A 19,059-nucleotide genomic window follows, 5' to 3' on the forward strand; every position below is an offset into this window, starting at 1 on the left:
TTTTCCATGTTGTTTTAAGACAAAAACAATAAATTGTAAATGTTTAAAATTTTAATTGTGACTGTTACAATTATGCACCATAAAAATCCTCAGCATATTTCTGCAAAGGATAATGTATTTAGATAATTGAAATGTTCACCCTATTGACTCAACCCAGTGGTTTTCTACTCCCTTAGTAATTCTCCTGACAAGAGCAGAGTTTCAGATGTCAAACTTCTTTCAAAATCTTTTGAAATTAGAGTAAAATCCTATATATTCTAAAAACAATTGTCTGGTCCAAGTGTTAACATCAGAAACAAGGCAAAATTTATAAAAGACATTGCATAGTACATTACCACTTACATCTCTAGTGCCTTTTTCATTAGTCCTGACATTAACGCAAAGAAGCCCATAAAGCAGATTTCTGTCCATTACATGGAACGTTAAAAAGCAAATATAACTTTTCAGGGAGGAATTAGTGTTGTGTTGACGATTTTAACACCAGTTTTATTGATGTTGTAAAACCAAAAAAAAAAAGAACCTAAAGTGGATGAGCTCCAGAGAGGCGATCCTCTAGCAATCATTTTTTTTTTTTTAATTTAGTCAACTTGGCAAAGTTAGTATTCGACAGACTATAAAAGCAGTTTAGTAAATGCATCGTTAATGTCTGAATTTAATGTTATGGCTGTGTGATTATAGAGGAATTTAGCAGAATGGCTTTTTTGGTTGTTTAGATTTAGAAGAGCCTTATGCATTTTTATGGTACTGTGATTACAATTATTGTAATTAAATTGTACTGCGTCACCTTAAAATTTATTGAATTTAAAAAAATATTTGCAAGTAACACACATTTATAAAGGTATCTACACAATTCTAAGTTTATGACACAGACCCTTTGGGCTCAGTACAATGAATTGTTTTCATTTTCAGTCTTGATGATGAAAATTGGAGATTGTAAATACAGTGATGATTGTTTTCCTAAAGCTTATGTCAAAAAATTATTCTGCTTCAATTAAATCATGTTCCTATGAACCTTATAGTACAGTATATGATAATTAAATATTTGGTGCATTACCTGTGTAAAACAATTCCAACCCACATAATACATTGGTTTTCTGGTAGAGAGGAAAATTCAAAGCAGAACTATTGTTACACAAAAAAGACAGATCGGACAGGTTCATTATTGCAGAAGGAACACAAAGTGTCCAATCTGCCATAAATCACATTTACGTACATAATTTCTGCCTTCAATGCTGGGATGTGGCAGGTTTCCCAATATCCCATTAGGATTGCTAGAACTGAACCAACTCCCAGTAATTTCACCCCAGCCCAACCAATCAAGGTGGCTAAAGTTTGTGGGCAAAAGAAAGAAGGTTGTGGCACCTGATACCCAATGGGAACAGGTGAGTGTTTAAAAATAGAGATCAGGCAGGTAAGGTTATTTAATTGTAAAAGGGAGCAATTGCCTCAGCCTGATCGCAATTTTTGTTTTTCAAAAGAGGTAATATTCACTTTATAGTCTAACTAAGCCCATCATTTAACAAGGTAAATTCTAAAGCAATCCTATTGATTGGTTTAAACTTTAAGTATTATTCAAACACTCATTAGGTAGCTGTGTTTGCTTGTGCCTGTGTACCTGTTGACACAGCCAGTACTTCTTGTGCCTTATGGTAATAAATGAGGTCCTACAATTTCTTACCACATACTTTCTGTGAATACAATTGCTGCCTCAAAATGAAGAGACATTTCTTCTTCTGTAATACAGGGATGTTGTGAAATATAGTCTGGCATCTACTGTTCCTTCTACTTTAGGAGTCAAATGGTCAAACCTGATTGGCCTCTATCCATTCAGAGATGAGATGTAGTGCATTGTGCAAGCACATTACACAGATAGTCTGTCCACAGCTGTTATGTATTGTTTATATTTTCCTATCAATGTCAATACTACTTGCCTTATTCAATTTAGGGTTTAATTGAAGTTTAATACTTGTAAAAAAAATGGTCCCTGAGTCATATGATATTGTCATTCATTTAATCCTATACATGATTTACCTAAAGAACATAATTGTAATGCAACAATTTCCACTAATATGGAATTTGTATTATTTTTTTCAGATTGCCATCCTCAGTGCCTGTGGAGAAAATACCTCATGATCCTTGTCCGTTTCCTCAAAGTGATACCTATACAACAGGTACAACAATATTTGCACTTGCTGTTTTCCCTACAGTATATATATATATCAATTGAGACTTCACTTAAGTCTCCACAATATGAATATGAGACGTTGGACTTGAGTGGGCACATCTCATGAGATTGCACACAGTCTTGTTTTTTTAAATGGTTACATTTTTGGAACATTAAAACAATTCACACGTTGAATGGTAAAATTTGGTTAAATCTCAACATTAAAATATATACTTTTATTGTTCTTTGTGCCTAGGAGCCAGCAATGGAAAATACTGTTGTCCCAGACTGTATATCAATCATCGTTGCTTTTCAGGACCATATTTAAATAAAGGTCGGATAGCAGAACTACCTCAGTCAGTGGGTCCTGGGAAGTGTGTGCTGGTTCTGAAAGAGGTACGTTCCTCGGATTTTTTTGGTACAGAAAAGTGTGGGTCCATGTTCTCACTAGGTGGATTCAATTGTGGTATATATTTCGGTGACCATTGTCTCCTAGATTAGAAAATCATCATCAGAAGAAGTGAAGTTCTATTTTCCAGTGAAGACACCTGTTTCAGTGACAGTTGTTTAAAATGGAAATTCATCTATCTTTGCAAAGAATTCCTTTCATTTTTGTTTTACTTTTTTTTGCATCTTCAGTAAAAGGAAGTAAAAGCTCCCCAACAGAACACAGGGAGCAAAATACTAAATGTCAAGTTAACCCTTTCTAATCTATTCAAAAGTAAAAAAAGGATAATAGATATTTAATGCATTAGCATGCAAACATTCATAGTGGATGTCCAGCTGTCACTGTTGTTGCTCTCTTTGTGACCATTGGGCAGAATATTCCCAGGGACAGTGACTATAACTTCATGAAATAATGGCCGTTCCCCTAACAGAGACCCAGACAGCAATAAAGGGCTGATAAATGTTTAAATTTGTCCCAGATCTTTGCAAAGCTAAAATAAAATGCTTTGGCTGCTATTTTACTTCAGCAAGTACAATTCCAGAAATTAATACTTGCTGCTTTTTTTGGCACTAGCTACAGAACAGAATAAAACCAATAAAATTAAATGTTGGATCTCTTGAGATTTTTTGCTGGTATTTTTATTCCTAAAGATGATTTTGTAATTTCTTTAATGTTGTAGATTTTAAAGGTTAGCAATGTGTTTTGTAAAATGAGGAACTGTTTGCTAGTTAAGGTTCTAAAGCTGTCCAAGGCTGGAGAGGATACACTTTCATCAGTGAAGCTGGGTGATCCAGCAAACCTGAAATGGATCTGGTCCAGGTTTGAAAACATTTGCTAACAAGTAGCAAATTACTTTTAAGAAATCTATTCCAGGTTTGCTGGGTCACCCAGCTTTACTGTTGACAGTGTATCCTCTCTAGTCTTGGAGAGCTTTAATAAATCAGCCTCATAAAAAGTAAAAAGTTTTATGAGACGTACAGCCCTAGGCTTAGCCATATGTATACCTAGGTTTGTGGGCTGTATTAATGTACCTTTCATGTGCTGTACGCAGAAGGTAAATTTTCTGGCCATTTGTTTATTGCTCATTGGGAACGATTATTTCTTCTCTATAGCTGAAGAAGTTCTGCTCATATTTAGCCTTTTCTGGCTCCTTCTTCTACCCTCATATGAGGGCTGGGGAGGAAGGGCCTAGATTATGATGATGGAAATTAGACGCTATGTGTCTCACTACCGTAGCTTTAGCTTCCATTGCACACTGTGAGAACCTTTACCCATGCAATGAAATCAGAGCAAAATGTTTCAGTACAGGAGAGTTGGGAGAGTTAATATGAAGTGTAAGTTCATATTAGATACAGCGGACACATTTATAACCCTTTTTCAGTTATCATTTACTGTACACGAAATTGATGTGTAAAATACAGATTCTACAGCTCATTTTGTTTCAGTAAAACACACATGTTCCCAAGATTTTGTTCTTCAGTATTTGCCCAATGTTTCTCTGGGCTGACCATTATATGCCCCACAGCAAAGAATTACTCAAAAAATTTAGAGTGTTTTTTTCTTCTTTGTTTAATAAGCTACCAAGGACACCTAATCTGCAAAATGAAAAAAAAAACAGAGGTGTACATGAGCATATTTACCCGTATAATTGACCAGTTTACCTTGAACTGAAAGCAAATGCTTTAAAATCCACATGCTTAATGGTTTCAACACTGCATGATGTTAAGAGATTAGTGACCTTACCAGCTCTAAAATAGATCAGGCTGATTTTACATACTGCTTCTTACTGACTAGAGAAAGGCGAAACTGATAACCCAGAAAAAATCCTTAAATAAACAAGGGTATTTATACTTATAACAAATACAGCAGTTTATCTGACAATAAACATTACAATTAAAATGCAATTGTTTTCACTTAAGGCAAAGTATAAAAATAGAAAAATATATTTTAATAGTAAAAAGGTTCTGTTAGTTGAACAACACACCTGTAGAAGAGTGTTTTGCAATTGAAGATAAAGCATGCAAACAACTTTTTTATTTCTCCAAAATGTCATTTTAAATTTAGAGGTTTTGGTGAATTGCATCAGAGTTATTAGTGTAAGCAAAATTATGTCTGTTTTCGATAGACTCTTACATAATAGCTCTTTCATTTTTTTCTACAGCTACTAATTCACTATTTATATGTGCAGGTCCTCAGTATGGTAATTAATGCTGCTTATAAACCTGGACGGGTCTTAAGGGAGCTTCAGCTAGTGGAAGATACATCTTGGAATTTCCAGGAAGAAACTCTTAAAGCCAAGTAAGCTGACTGGTGATAATAAACATCAGCCCTTCTTGTTATTGCTGCATTAAATAATTTAAACTGTTTTTAGGAATCAATCCTGGGGGACGTGTGTGAATATGTATGTATATATATGTATAACAATCCAATGTCCCTACTATGATCATATGTCATTTATACAGTCTAGGGAATTTTGGGGGGAAGCCAATTAACCTCACTGGATGTTTTTGGGATGTGGGAGGAAACCAGAGTGTCCTTAGGAAACTCATGCAGACACAGGAAGAACCTGCAAACTCCATGCAGTGTCCTGGCTGAGATTCAAACCTGGAACCTAGTGCTGCAAAGGCAGGAGTGCTACCTCTGAGCCACCACGCTGCCTAATCTAAGCCTAATCATACTAAGCCTAATATGGTGGCTTATTATTATCTCCTGGCTTGGGGAAAGTTTTTATTTATAGATGTACATGCTCAACCTTGTGCACTGCTCTCTGTGCCCCAAAGAAGGCTTTCTCAGATGTACGAGGGGGTGCTGAGAAGTTCCTGGCTTTGCCCAGGAAGAAGAAAGCCAGAGTTATGAAATAACACATTTATTCAACATATTCCCCCCTGAGACTGATGCACTTGGTACAGCGTAGTTGCAGTTTTTTTAGACTGTTTAAAAAAGAGTCCTTTGGTTGGGCTGCAAACCAGCTCTCAGCATCATTTTTGACGTCAGAAATGTCCTCAAAACTTTCAGGTGTTTCTTGAAATTCGAAAGCAATAATAGTCCGAAGGAGCCAGGTCAGGTGAGTAGGGGGGATGGTGGACCAATAAGAAACCCAGGATGTTCTGTTTGGATGTGTGCGCAGGTGCATTGTCTTGCAAAAAAAAGGATCCCTTTGGTCAACTTTCCACGGAGTTTCGTCTTAATTGCCTTCTTCAGCTGGTCCAGGAGGTTAGCATAATACTGTCGGGGGATACTAGAGCCCTGAGGTAGGTAGTCCACCAACAGAATACCGTCTTTGTCCCAGAAAACGGACGCCATGACTTTTTTGGCCAATTTCTCGGGTTCTGAACTTCTTCGGCCATGGGGAACCCGCTGTGGCGCCATTCATTTGACTGTTCCTTGGTTTCAGGATCATACATGTGGAGCTAGGTTTCATCCTCAGTCACTAACCTAGCCAAAAAGTCCTGTGCAGCTTCAAAATGGGCCAAAACGGCTTTGGATACTTCAACTCGTTCCTTCTTCTGATCACTGTTCAAACATTTCAGCACCCACTTCGCTGAAAGCTTGTGCATGTCTAGGATAGTGGTGATAACAAACCCAACATGCGCCCGTTAGATGTCAAGTGTCTGGGCTATCTTTTTTTGCGGATATTCGCCGGTCACCAATAATCAGCTCATGGACAGCATTGCAGGTTGCGGGGTCAATGGAGGTTGGGGGACGCCTACTGCGGCGCAGGGCTTATCTTCAACAATGAAATGCCCAGTCTTGAATTGAGATATACAGGTTTTGACAGTGCTGTAGGAAGGACACTTCTCCCCCAGTGTTTGTGACATCTCAGTGTGAATTTGCTTTGCTGACTTTTCCTGGAGTAACATAAAAAAACTTCATGACAGCCTGTAACTGTAGCTTATGCCTTAGTGATCACAGCTTCTCACTAAAAGAAAAAACAGTTTTAAGAATCGCAAAGACCTGATATTTGCACACTTGCATACTAATATATTAGGCTGTCATATGCCCCCACACTCATTTTTCTATTTCATCTGAAAGGGGGCAAACCTAGGAACTTTTCAGCACCCCCTCGTACATGCACACATTTTTTTACCTTAAAAGTAATATCCCCCTGCATTAGCATTACTGTAATGCACAGTGGGTTCATTTTGGTGAACATAGTGTTTACAAGTACTTTCATATTGACAATTCCTTGCATAACGGTTGTAATAGGGAGGGGTGTGTACGGCTGCAAATGAGGTGTTTGTCATATAAATAAGACATAGAACATCCATTCCTTTAGCTCCAAAACAGAACAGGTAGTAAACAATGCACACTTTATACATTTGCTTTGACTTCCTAGTCCAGGACATAGACACTATAATTTTACAGTTGTCACCTAAATAGTTAATATGGTTGTGTGGGATAACATTTGACCAGAACAAATTCCACTCAAAAATTCATCCATTAAAGTTTTGCGGTTACAGAGTGCCTGTGAGAATGTGCCCCCATCTGCAAAAAACATGCTTTTTCATTGTTTTTATCATTTTGAGCACATGTTGCCAGGGGTCAGGGTGACCTGTGGCAACAACAGTTCCCCACTCAACAATTCGATGACAATACCCATGTTCAGGGATTTTCAATTAACTCAACACCTATCATTTTAATATCCTCTCAAAAATGAAAATTGAATTTTGTATCCAATCTTATGTTGCGAAATATCTCTCCTGTAATTGTTCACATGGATAGCTAATCACACTTGCCATTCTTTATTATCTGGTAGATGTCTCACCTCACAGGGGCACTCAGAATCCTGGTTGGAGAGGTTGCCTTCACTTTATTGCAGATCCCTTTGCATTTTTGCACACATTCCTCCAAGAAGGGCCTGTCATCTTTTCAGATGAGGAAAAGGAAATAGGAAAATTTAACCTTTTTTGCATCTGTACCCAATTTGAGCTCTGTTGCGGGGCTACAGCTGGCACTGATAAATGGCACCTCTGGGTGTATTGGATGCTGCGTGATTCCTGTTATGTCCATTCATAAAGCATTAGCAACGTAAACATAGAAGGAAACACACAGCACACAGTGAGGGATCGGGTATTGATTACACCTGAAATGTTTGACACCAGTGGCAGCCAAAGGAATATTCACCTTATTTTACAGGGTGCCTGTACTTTAACATTTGTAGTTAGCATTAGCGACTGGGTCACTCATGTGACTTTGAAACATTCCAGTTCTGGCAGATTTCAAAATTAGCACATTAAAGTTTAACAAGAAATTCATTTTAAATATTCATAATTTTGCTGTGGTTAGTGGAGTCTGGCTCCATTCTTTTGCAACAGTCTTTTGTAAACCTAAAGGGAAATACAGAGAAATGTTCACTAGTTAGGTACATCTAAAAAAAACATGATTCAAATCTTGCACTGTTGTTTTGCATGAAAAGATAAAAATATGGGGACTGCCACTGCTGACTTCCTGAAAACGCTTGCTGTTTGGTATTTTTATTGACCTACTGCTAAAATAATGTCAGAATTCCTTGTACTGACTTTAAATATTGCTGGCAATATATGCAAATACTGGGGCCAACAAGACTGCCAGTCAACTAGCTTTTGCAGATGATATATTTCCTATAAATCTTATTTTTTCTCTGAAAATGGATTTTCTTTTTATATACACAACTAATTATGTTTTAAAACACATACAAACCAAATACATTTCTTTATATTCTTTGGCTTTGTTTTAGATGGCACATGCATTTCACCCACTGATAATTATATCTTGTTATACTATGGCAACATTTTGTATATAAAAGTCCCCAAAGCTGACCACTAGTGATGTGAAACATTATTAATATTTTGTTAATCTCTTATAATATTATTTTATGGTATAACCAAAGCCATTAACAAAAGCTTTCATTTTAATACTTTCCCATATAAAGTGTAGCAGGTCATGTGGAGAGAGGGAGGAGGACTTTCATGGACCTTCATTTTAGTAGTAGGCCCACTTGAAGAAGAATAGCTAAAAAAAAATAATGTATTTTATTTGTTAATATAGCAGATATTAAAGTTATACATGATGGTGTTTAGCCACTTCCCTTACTTATTCTAACAGTGGGTGCAGTGTACTTTTTATGGCTACATGTAATATTCTATTTACATCAGTGTTAGTTACTGTAGGACTGATTACAACAGATTGCTGTTATCCCAGTTTATAGCATGGATTTACAGAATTTGAAGTATATTAAAAGCATGAAAAGATTTGTGTGCCTGTTTCAGTCTGTTACAGGACAGCAGCATATTCCGAAATGAAATGAAATGGAGGCAATCTGCCAAATTATTTCCAAGCAGCTGCTGCCAGTTTTGTTTCTCAAGTACGCAACTGACTTCCTGACTCCAGGAAATGACAATCAGATATTTCTCTGGATCAATAACCTGCTGAGTATGTCTCTTAGTACTGTGCTCTCAAGTGCTGCTATTCCAGAGACTAAGCCACTCACTGAATTCCACAGGAAACCCTATGTGGGGATTTATTACATATGGAAGATTGCTTCATTTTTTATATAATAACTGATATATACTATCTGGCAAAAGCATTTTACTACTTTGGTTTACCTAAAGCCAACATTTTTTTAAAACAGTGGGGAATAATATTAATAAAACAGTGGGGAATTTGCTGTTTCTAAGCAAGGCTGACCTTTAGCCTGCTCATCCTGTCTGGTTGGCATTGAAATCAGCTAACAAGGGGTGGTGATAAAAGTTGCCTCCATTGCTAAGGTGTCGGCAGAGGACTGTTTCAGCATACAAGGATATTGCCATATACCCTGGGATACCACCATTATCCTCATGGTTAGGTGGGCAAGAATTGGCAGGTAGTGAGTGGAACAGTACAGCGTTAGCACTGGATCATTTATTAATATCATGAAAAAATGAGTTCTTAGTCAACTGCTATTCTTTAAAGTAATGCTAATATACTCTTTCTCCCTTCACGTTTCCAGTGGCAAAAATTTAAATGGCTTATATGCAAGGCCTTCAAAAAATAAAGCTAGCTGTGATTAAAGTTTTTTGTTTCTATTCTGTTCTGAAACAGTGATTAGCATGGTAGTTGGGACCCATCAAATGGGCACCAAAGTCTAATTTTACTCAAGGTGTTGTCAGACTTGAAGCCAATCCCGGCCCCAGGACATTTGCCACTCCCATCTCGTCAGTAGTGGTTGTGATGGGAAAGCAACAAAAACACAGACACAAATTGTATTATGGCGAGAAGCAGTTAAAGCGTGTGGTAATGTTTTGATTGCTTTCCTTTGCTTTCCTGTCCCAATGACAACCACATCCCCCATTCCTGGTGAAGATGTTGGACCAAAAGTGAGGGAAAATTTCCCCAGTTGGGTCACAGACAGAAATACTTGCTAAAAATCAAATTATAGAGATGATGAGTCATTGAGTAGCTCCTTTTCATAGCTTTCGTTGCTGTACCTGTTCATATTATATTATGCCAACCTGCTGGCTGACATTAGATTACGAACAATGGCCATGCTGTGTGATTGTGTCTGCCTTGGTTTAATTAGTTGTGTTTTAATGTTTTTACATTTTTAAAATGTATCTGTTTTTATATGTGTTGCACAAAATAGCACTCATGTGCCATTATATGAGCACTTCTCAGTGCAGCAATAAATATGCAGCCTGCCTTTGGATAACTGGGAAATAGACAGCTGAATTAGGGTATGTAGATTACAATCCATTATATTAAGTTTACTATAAGTCTGCTGATTAGTAATAATTCAGTTGCTATGGGTTATTGTACGTTGCACATTGTTATGGTTTTTAAAGCTGCCTGACTGGATGAGCCTGTATTTTCAGGATGCTTTTTATGACTTGTTTGTATCACTCATGAATTCCTTGTTAAGATAAGAACTTAGATTTGCAGGTGCAGATGTGATGTTCTTAATCTTCAAGAGGTGTTTGCTGATTTTTAAGTGATATACTGTAATCAAGTGATATAATCAAAGAAAATGGGCCTAGAGTTCCAGAACCAGTTCACTTTCCTATCACCTGTGCTGCCATATGTAATCTTTGTAAAGCAGCCTAGTGATCTGAAATTGAGGGTGCAATTAAGTGAAATCCTAGTCATATAAAATTAGGCCTCAAGAGAGTTTCCTGCAGGTGTGATTGTAGAGAATCTATGCTCAGCATTGCATGTTTGTTGTCGCCTGCAGATACAAGGGAAAAACCTACAGGGCAACTGTGAAGATCGTCCGCACCTCAGACCAAGTGACAGACTTCTGCCGGAAAGTCTGTGTAAAGCTGGAATGTTGTCCCAATTTGTTTAGTTCACTGCTGGTCACTGATGTGTGCCCAGAAAACTGCTCCATACAGACAAAAACCAAATACAGTGAGTAAAAGACCATGGCTATGCAATCACGTAATACAATTCTAACTTAAAGAAGGCTGTTTATTCTTGGTATAGTGTTTAGAATCAATTTATCAATTCCAGCTGTAGGACAGGTGCAATAACGCAACAAAAAATTACAGTCACGGGAAACTATTTTTTATTGACACTGGATAACTAGCTAAATCTTGTTTTTAATGGAGTACTTGCTGTGTAATACCAATGTCATTTTGGGACAGGCTTTGATTATCCATATGTATTTCCTGTAATACAATTTAGTAAGATTGGTGTACTGGCCTTTTAGGGAACATAATGGTCCTCTCTGCAACCATCCAACCAAGACTGGATGCTTGCTTTAGGTGTTTCATGTTCTGTTTCTTTTCATAAATCAGTAGCTTTAAAACCAATGTTAAATTATACAGGGATCAGAGGTAGCTGGCAGTAGGAGCAATTTTGATTTAAAATCCATTGATTGAAATAATGGATGTATTTTTTATACCAGTTTAGCTGTAATAATCAACAAAATGATTATCTTTTATGTCTGCATCACTATAAAACACTTCTGTTGTTATTTAGCTTATTATTATGGAAAACGGAAAAAAATATCCAAACTACCAGCTGGAGAACCCAGGATAGACGACAACCAAACCAAACCAGTAAGAAGAAGAAAGAGAAGAAAATCAATTTTTGTACAGAAAAAGAGACGGACCTCAGTAGTTGATGTCAGTCCTGTTGGTTCAGCTGAGGTATGAATTATGAATAAAGCTCTGAATTCTTTTAAATCCACAAGTAAATATAGAGCATCTGCTACAATATGACTTTCCCAATTTAAATAAGTAAAAAAAAAAACGTTTAAACATTGGGTTTTTGTGTTCCAAGTTATAATGAACCATGTACTTTGTTAACAGGAGAGTGTTGAAGATGAAAAAGTGGAAGATGAAACGGGAAGCGAGGAAACAAGTTCTGAATTACGTGACGATCATACAGATACTTCTTCTGTTGAAGTTCCCCCTGTACGTCCACGAAGAGCTGTAACTTTAAGGAACAGCTTAGGTTCTGAAAAGCCACCAATGGTAGAGAGGGCCAGAAGAGTAAGGAAAACACGTTCCCTCTCTTATGCTGAAGAAGACAAAGCAACAACTGGAAAAACTGTAAGATTTACTTCTAGTATATGGTACACTTTAGTAGGGACATGTATATGACTATTAGTAAGCAGTTTTATAAATTGAAGATCTCAGAAGTGAATAGAAATGTTGAGTCCACTGGTAAAAAGCCATAATGGAAAACCTAATTACATATCCACCATTGTATTTTTTCCCTCTGCAGAAATACAGCCTAGTAGCCTAGTTGCTTGATATTTAATGTTAGAATTTACTCTAAACATGTTTTTACCAAGATTATGTTGTTTAGGGTCCAGGCCTGGTTTAGTTGCACAATCTTTTGCTTAGTTCGCCCACAAAAAAACAGTTGTTTTGCATTATCTTTCTGGGCATTAAGACAGCAAAGTAATTAAAACAGAAATAATGAAAGCAAAACAATAATTTGCATGTTATGTTTCTTTGTATCTACAGGAAATTAAGCAGGAGGAGGAGGAGGAGGAATGTTTAATTCTAGAGAGTAACCCTTTGGAGTGGACAGTTACTGATGTGGTCAAGTTCATTAAGTCTACGGATTGTGCAGCATTAGCAAAAATCTTCCAAGAACAGGTATAAAAACACTTTCCTGGATAAAACGTTAGTAAACCCATAGTAAACCCACTTGAGTGTGGAACTGAACTCATGTTCTTTCTCACTGTGTTACCAACATCTTCTCTGCATCTTGGCTAGGCCAAAATGGGGTAACTTCAATGCATGCCAGCACCAAGGTGTGCCAAGAATGTTCACTGAGCTGTGCACGTGCAGCTCAGTGTGCATTCCAATGAAGATTGCAAACAGGCATGTAGGTTTGTTTTAATGCAGTACAGACATAGAAAATCTTTTGTGCAGTAAAGTGTGCAATTTTCATGTTTGATGCCACTTTATTACAGCCAATGCAACATCAATTTTTCTAGTCACAGAAAGTTTTTTTATTACCGCTATTGATCAACACCAGCATTGCCTGCTAAGGATAAAATACCCTTTTATAGCTTTGCAATATAAACAAAGTGTTAATACAAAATTGACACTCAAATAAATATTTTTGGTGCACACTTGGCCGAAGCAAACCTCAAATACGTCTGCAAGAAGTTGTGTTGAATGAGGCCATGTGTAGACTGGTGGTGAGGTTGTGATTTATTTACCACTTCCTCACTCCATTGAATCTCTTCTTTTAATGAGACACTAGATGTGGAGCCCCCATAGGGAATCAATGGGGCACCAGTGAGTGGTTCAATACTGCTGGCTGCCACTCATGGTGAAATATTTGAATACTGGTTACTGTAAGGACCACTGCAGCAGTGACTGTAACAAAGTGGCTGGCTGCGATTGGCAAGGTGCTAGCCACAGAAAGCTGCATGGTAAAGCCTGTTCCCTCTGCCACTCTGAACATAGCCTGATAGAAGGATTGTAGAATTTTTTTCTCTTAGTTTACCTTAACCAAAATAAAAAGTGATGTTATGAGTTTTAAAAAATCAAAGCAATAGAGAAAGAAATTGAAACACAAAAGTGCTATCATCTTAATTTGTATTACTGTTAATCGGATTATTTTTATTAATATTATTATAGACTGTTATAATAATATTAACATATAGTCATTGTTCAGATGACAAAGGCTTGTCCAGGACCAACATTTTTATAATGTATTTTCCATAAATAAAGTTTGGGAAGTACATATATACACAAGTCTGCCTATTGCGTCCTTTAAATTTAGGTGTGAAACACTTAAGGGTAAAACCCCTAAACATTTCTTTTCTGTTCATTTACAGGACATTGATGGACAAGCTCTGTTATTATTGACTCTCCCGACTGTCCAAGAATGCATGGAGCTGAAGCTCGGCCCAGCCATTAAGCTGTGTCATCAAATAGAAAGAGTAAAAATGGCATTTTATGCACAATATGCTAAATGAATCCCCCTTTCTGCCATAACCAATTGATCATACCTGTTCAGGTAAAAGCACGTGTTTTACAAAAACAGATAAAAATATATAAAAAAGGTTCCTGCTTTCCACAGAAACAAATTTATAATATTGCCATATTTCCAAATAGCTATGATCAGTCTGCTACAGAAAACTTTCTATCCTAAAAAAATTTCTAATATACCAAATGTTTTTTTTGTCTTATTTGCCTGACTTTGGATAACATGGCAAATATTTTGGCACTTCTGACCTTTTAGAAAATGTTGTAATCTTTCATATTGAAAGCGTGTAGTAACTTTTACCCTGATCTGTGGCTTAAAATGAAAGCTTCAATATAGCAGCCCCCTTTTTATTATCTTTGTAATTTTAATACCAATCAATAGAAAAAAATAAAGCCTCTCTCTGCTGGAGAGGTCTATATTTCACTGCAGAGTAATAAATTTTAGAAGGCTTTGCTTGCAGTTAAAATGCCACTAAGCTATAAACCTAGACAGTGTGTACATCGTTAGCCGAGTGATTGAAGGATGTGCTAACATCAGGCATAATAATGGGACCACAGTACAAACAGTTGTTATTGCTACTGCTCTCATTGTAATAGTTCATTGTGACAAATCGGATCCCTTTTAGAAAATAAATTGCTTAAGAGACAGCCATTATTTCCAGCCTTGATGTAATTTTCTTTTTTGCCCGATAACACAGATCCACGTCAAATGTCAATGCAGTTTAGGATTTCCGTATAGCGCCATGTCAATTGCCTTCAAATCTCTAGGATTTTGTGTTGGTACTCTGGTCAATAAATAGATGCCTAAACTTACATTTGTTTTATTCACTTTTATATCATGTTTGGGAAATAGTATTTAGCCATGCTGGAACAGGAGAGAATAGCACATTTGAGCAATTTGGCATTTATATATAATTTTGGAAAATGAGGGTATTGTGCACTAAAGACTGCACAGACTGTACAGACCAAATACTTTTTATGCATGTCTATACTCCAGATGGGAATAATCTACTTTGTTCCCAAAGCATTTTTGTTGGAAATGTGCTAAATGTCTTAATTAAAAGGCAGTAGAGTTTAGCAGCCACAGACCCATTTATTTGATATAATAGAAAACCAAAAAATATTCCATCAGCTGTACAAACAGCTTTGTTTACAAAATGTAAAACCTTAAGGCCTATTAAAAATATATTGAAAGATGAGCTTCCCAAAAGCTGATTTTTTATGTTTCACTTTGTCCAGTTTATAAAATAAATTTGTAGGGGCTACATCCTCCAACTGAGATGCCCAAAAGTGGTCCCAAAGTCAAGCTAGCAAGAGGCTAGGCTTCATGTGTTGATTTTGTAGTTCTTGGCTTCTGCTTGAATGTTGTCACCTTTAAGCTGTTTCTCCATAATCATTTTCCTATTTTTTTGAGCTGCCATGCAATATAATTGGTGGCTTTACTGTGTACAATGTGCAGGAAATACATTTATGAATCACTATTTCCTGTGCATGTACATACCATCTGCTGTTAGTTCTTTCTTTAATAACAAGAACATGATGAAGAGAATCCATGAGCGAGGTGGTCACGTGAACACATATCCTATAAATGCTTTGCTTTTTGCTTTGCTTATATTGTTAGATTATACAGTCTGGGGAAAGAGTGATATAAGAAATAGTTTACTAAATTATGTCTTGTTGTATTTTGTTATTTAGTTGCCATATGGCATCTGGAATGCCATCAAGAGTTCTTTCAGGCTGACCAATCATTCTTATTTCTTCTTATATTACAATAATAGCACATATTGCTATAAATCATACAATGATGCCCCATGATGCAATGCAGGCTTGGTATTTTTAAGTGTTCTGTTATGGTAATTTAAAACAGAAATGGTTATATGTGGTCCAGTGTCCAACATCATTATACAGAAATATGTATAATGCACGTCTGACCATTGCTGCCTGACCTATAACAAAGCTTAGATCTGTGCATGATTAAAAAATACATTTATACACTTAAGAACCATTTTTTGCCAGAATACTTTTATTAAAAGGGATTAGTGTGTGTTACTCAAACACACAAATGATAATTCCACTTAGTTTAAGGAACAAGGGGAGACTGCTGACTTCAGCCATCCAATCACTTGCAATCAAAAGTCATATCTATTTACATTTTCTTTCTTGTGATTGGGTATTCTTTGTAAAGTTAACTTACACCAGATTCACTAAGCTAAGTAAATTATCCTAAATCACTTTGATAAGTGAACAGTCTAAATACGTGGTAATCAACCCCTTTGTAATTAAATAAAATTAAATAATGCATGGGTGAATCACATTTTGAATAAATTTATTTTTAAGTTGAAATCCACAAAATTTTGCAAAATTATATAGCAAGGTAAACATGGTGTAACTATTACCTGTCTATACAAGGGTGTTACTAAAACCTAAGCGGACCATGTGCTTGCTCTGGGACCAGAATTGTCTACTGACACTGTGATTTCTGCAGGTAGCAGTATTGCTTGGTTTTTATGATTTTGAATAATTGCTTAGCTTTGTTACAGATCAGACACTTTCTACAGGGTTGGCAGTATACATTCCGATTAGATAAATGTGGGTAAACCTGAATTCAATATGTATTGGCTTGCTTGTATTTTAATTCAGTTACTCCACAAACTGCTAGTTACATTTAAAGTTTAAAGTTTTTTTAACTTTTAATTAATTTTTGTGCTTCACATATCTAGCTCCTCTGTAAAAATAGATTTGCTAATATACATTGGGATATATTTAACACATTTTACTTAGCTCAGTGAAGCTGTTTCCTCTTTAGCCTACCTATCAAGTACTAAGAAAATTCCTGATTGAGAACACAGATTCACTTGGCTATGTGAAAAGAAAATCTTTTAGTAAATCGTCCCCTCTTTCCATTAATAAGCTGAGCTCAGCAAAAACAAATTTCCTCTACAATAATTTTCTTCCATTAACACCATTGTATGTTGCAGTATCTAAGTGTCAAACATATGTGTCAAAATGCACATAGGGCATTCAAATTTTATAGTATAAGCTTAAAGCAAAAGTTACTTGCTAGGAATAAAACTTTTAAATTGGTAGTCAGTGGAAACATGCCCCATCACAAAGGTTAGAATAAAGATTAGAAGATTACCTTAATAGTCAAGTAAAAACATTATTAGAGTCATGCAGCTGCTTTAACAAGTGTTGTTGGCTTCAGAACTATGCAGGCATCAAATGGCATCAAGATCAATCAGCCACAGTTAGAGGGAGCCCTAGCAACCTCTGGAAGAAACTTTGAGTGTCCATGGAACCCTGATTGAGACTGGCTGGTATACATAAAAAATCTCTAAGAATTATATTTCTAAAATGATTTTTAGAAATACTGCCACTGCCAACAACACACAAATAATTTAGTATGTACAAGGTTACACTACTCTCATAAAACAATATAAACAGAACATTATTCCATCGACAATTATCCTATTTTATTTTTTCTGCTGATACAAAGAAATATCTCAGCATGTGAAAAAATTAACTAGACACCAGGCAGCCAAATACAACTTTGGCACTTCTAAAATAGTGAATTAGCAAACATCCATCTCATTTAACAGAGAGATGGCATTATTTACTCTATACTGCGCTGACATTTGGAATTTTGGCTGCAGGAACTGAGCATAAATTTAGTTACTGCACAAACCGGACACTATTATTCACTTCATGAGATGTTTTTTTCCATTTCATTTGAAAGGGCTGTATTTTGTAAAGAGGTAGCAGCTCTAAAACCTGCTCTCATAATTTTAACACTTTGTGAATCTGAAAAGTACTGCATGGCAGTGATTAGCTGAGCAAAGAATATCTGGAATAGGTATCCAGGTTTTAAATTATGAAATGGTGACTTGAAGGATCTTGTAAAGCCGCATATATATATATATGCAGGATGATGTATTCACACTTTAAATTAAAAGGATATTATAAATTACTGACAGACCTGTGAATTAAAAAAAAAAGCACAAGAGTGCTTTTGTAAAAGGAGTAGGAGTCCGAGGTAACTTCATATATATCTGTGAGCTGGGGGATTAGATATGTTATTTTTACATGTCATAAGTACTCCCAAGGAATACTGAAGTGATGACATATGTAAGACCAGTACAAAGATGTCATTCGCAGGAGTTTGTAGATGTAGTTAATGTAACTTTTGTGTTAAAAAGAAACAGCCTGCTATCTAAGCTTTTTACCATTCCAACAGTTTGTAAAAGTTGTTTAATATGGATTTCTCTTTATTCTTTTTTTTTAATCTTTGGGCAAGGGCATGCTGTTGTTTTCTGTAATATTGCATTATGTACATAGGTTTTTTCATGTATATAAGTAAAAATCTATTTACAGAGTTTATTTTAATTTGTATTAAAATGTCAACCCTTTCTACTTGAACAACTTGTAAACCACCATGTTAATAAAGTCCTCTTATTTAAACAAGCATCGGTTCTTGGTTATTATTATTATAATAATATTAAACAGAATTTATATAGCGCCAACATTTTACGCAGCGTTGTAGATTGGTTCTTTGGGGTGTGAATTTTGTTTGGAAATTATTTTTTGAGTTGTGCTCAGTTATGGCATAAAATATTATAAATATTGTATTACAAGTACACTTTATAGGGAAATACCAGGAAAATTATATGATTTGTAAATGAGACCAATATTCATACCCAAATATGTTTATATATATTTCACATTGTACAGCCTAAAAAGTGTTTTCGTTTTCTCTGTAACAATCACTCTGTTAAGCACAACACAAAATTCTCAATATAAACCCACATCAGTGCTGCAACACGTGTTCTGGGAACAAAGTTCCGCAAAGCCTCACATTGCTGTAGTGCATGCATCATCCCAATGCAATACTGTGACCTATAAATAGTTGGCCTTTTTGTGGAATGGTTTTTCAAAGTACTGTTTGTTCTTCAAGAGAAAAAAAAAGAACTAAGCATTCAGGTAACTAGGCTCCTTTCAAATGCTTTACTCTGTCTTTTCCTTTTTTTTTTTGCTTTATA

General features: G+C 36.0%; 1 protein-coding gene across 5 annotated transcripts in view; it reads left to right on the forward strand.

Moving 5' to 3' along the window:
* The window catches only part of SFMBT2 (Scm like with four mbt domains 2), a 123,115-nt gene extending 104,630 nt beyond the window's left edge, over positions 1-18,485 (forward strand). For all 5 annotated transcript variants that reach the window (XM_072401834.1, XM_072401833.1, XM_072401832.1 and 2 more), the window contains 8 exons: positions 2,095-2,171; positions 2,421-2,560; positions 4,801-4,910; positions 10,798-10,973; positions 11,547-11,716; positions 11,879-12,121; positions 12,542-12,676; positions 13,873-18,485. In XM_072401834.1, coding sequence (XP_072257935.1) covers positions 2,095-2,171; positions 2,421-2,560; positions 4,801-4,910; positions 10,798-10,973; positions 11,547-11,716; positions 11,879-12,121; positions 12,542-12,676; positions 13,873-14,013 — 1,192 coding nt within the window. In that variant the 3' untranslated portion in view covers positions 14,014-18,485. The remainder of the gene's footprint in view (positions 1-2,094; positions 2,172-2,420; positions 2,561-4,800; positions 4,911-10,797; positions 10,974-11,546; positions 11,717-11,878; positions 12,122-12,541; positions 12,677-13,872) is intronic.
* Positions 18,486-19,059: the final 574 nt, after the last annotated feature.

Source organism: Pyxicephalus adspersus, chromosome 2 (assembly GCF_032062135.1).
Source record: "Pyxicephalus adspersus chromosome 2, UCB_Pads_2.0, whole genome shotgun sequence".
In the NCBI taxonomy this organism is placed as follows: Eukaryota; Metazoa; Chordata; class Amphibia; order Anura; family Pyxicephalidae; genus Pyxicephalus; species Pyxicephalus adspersus.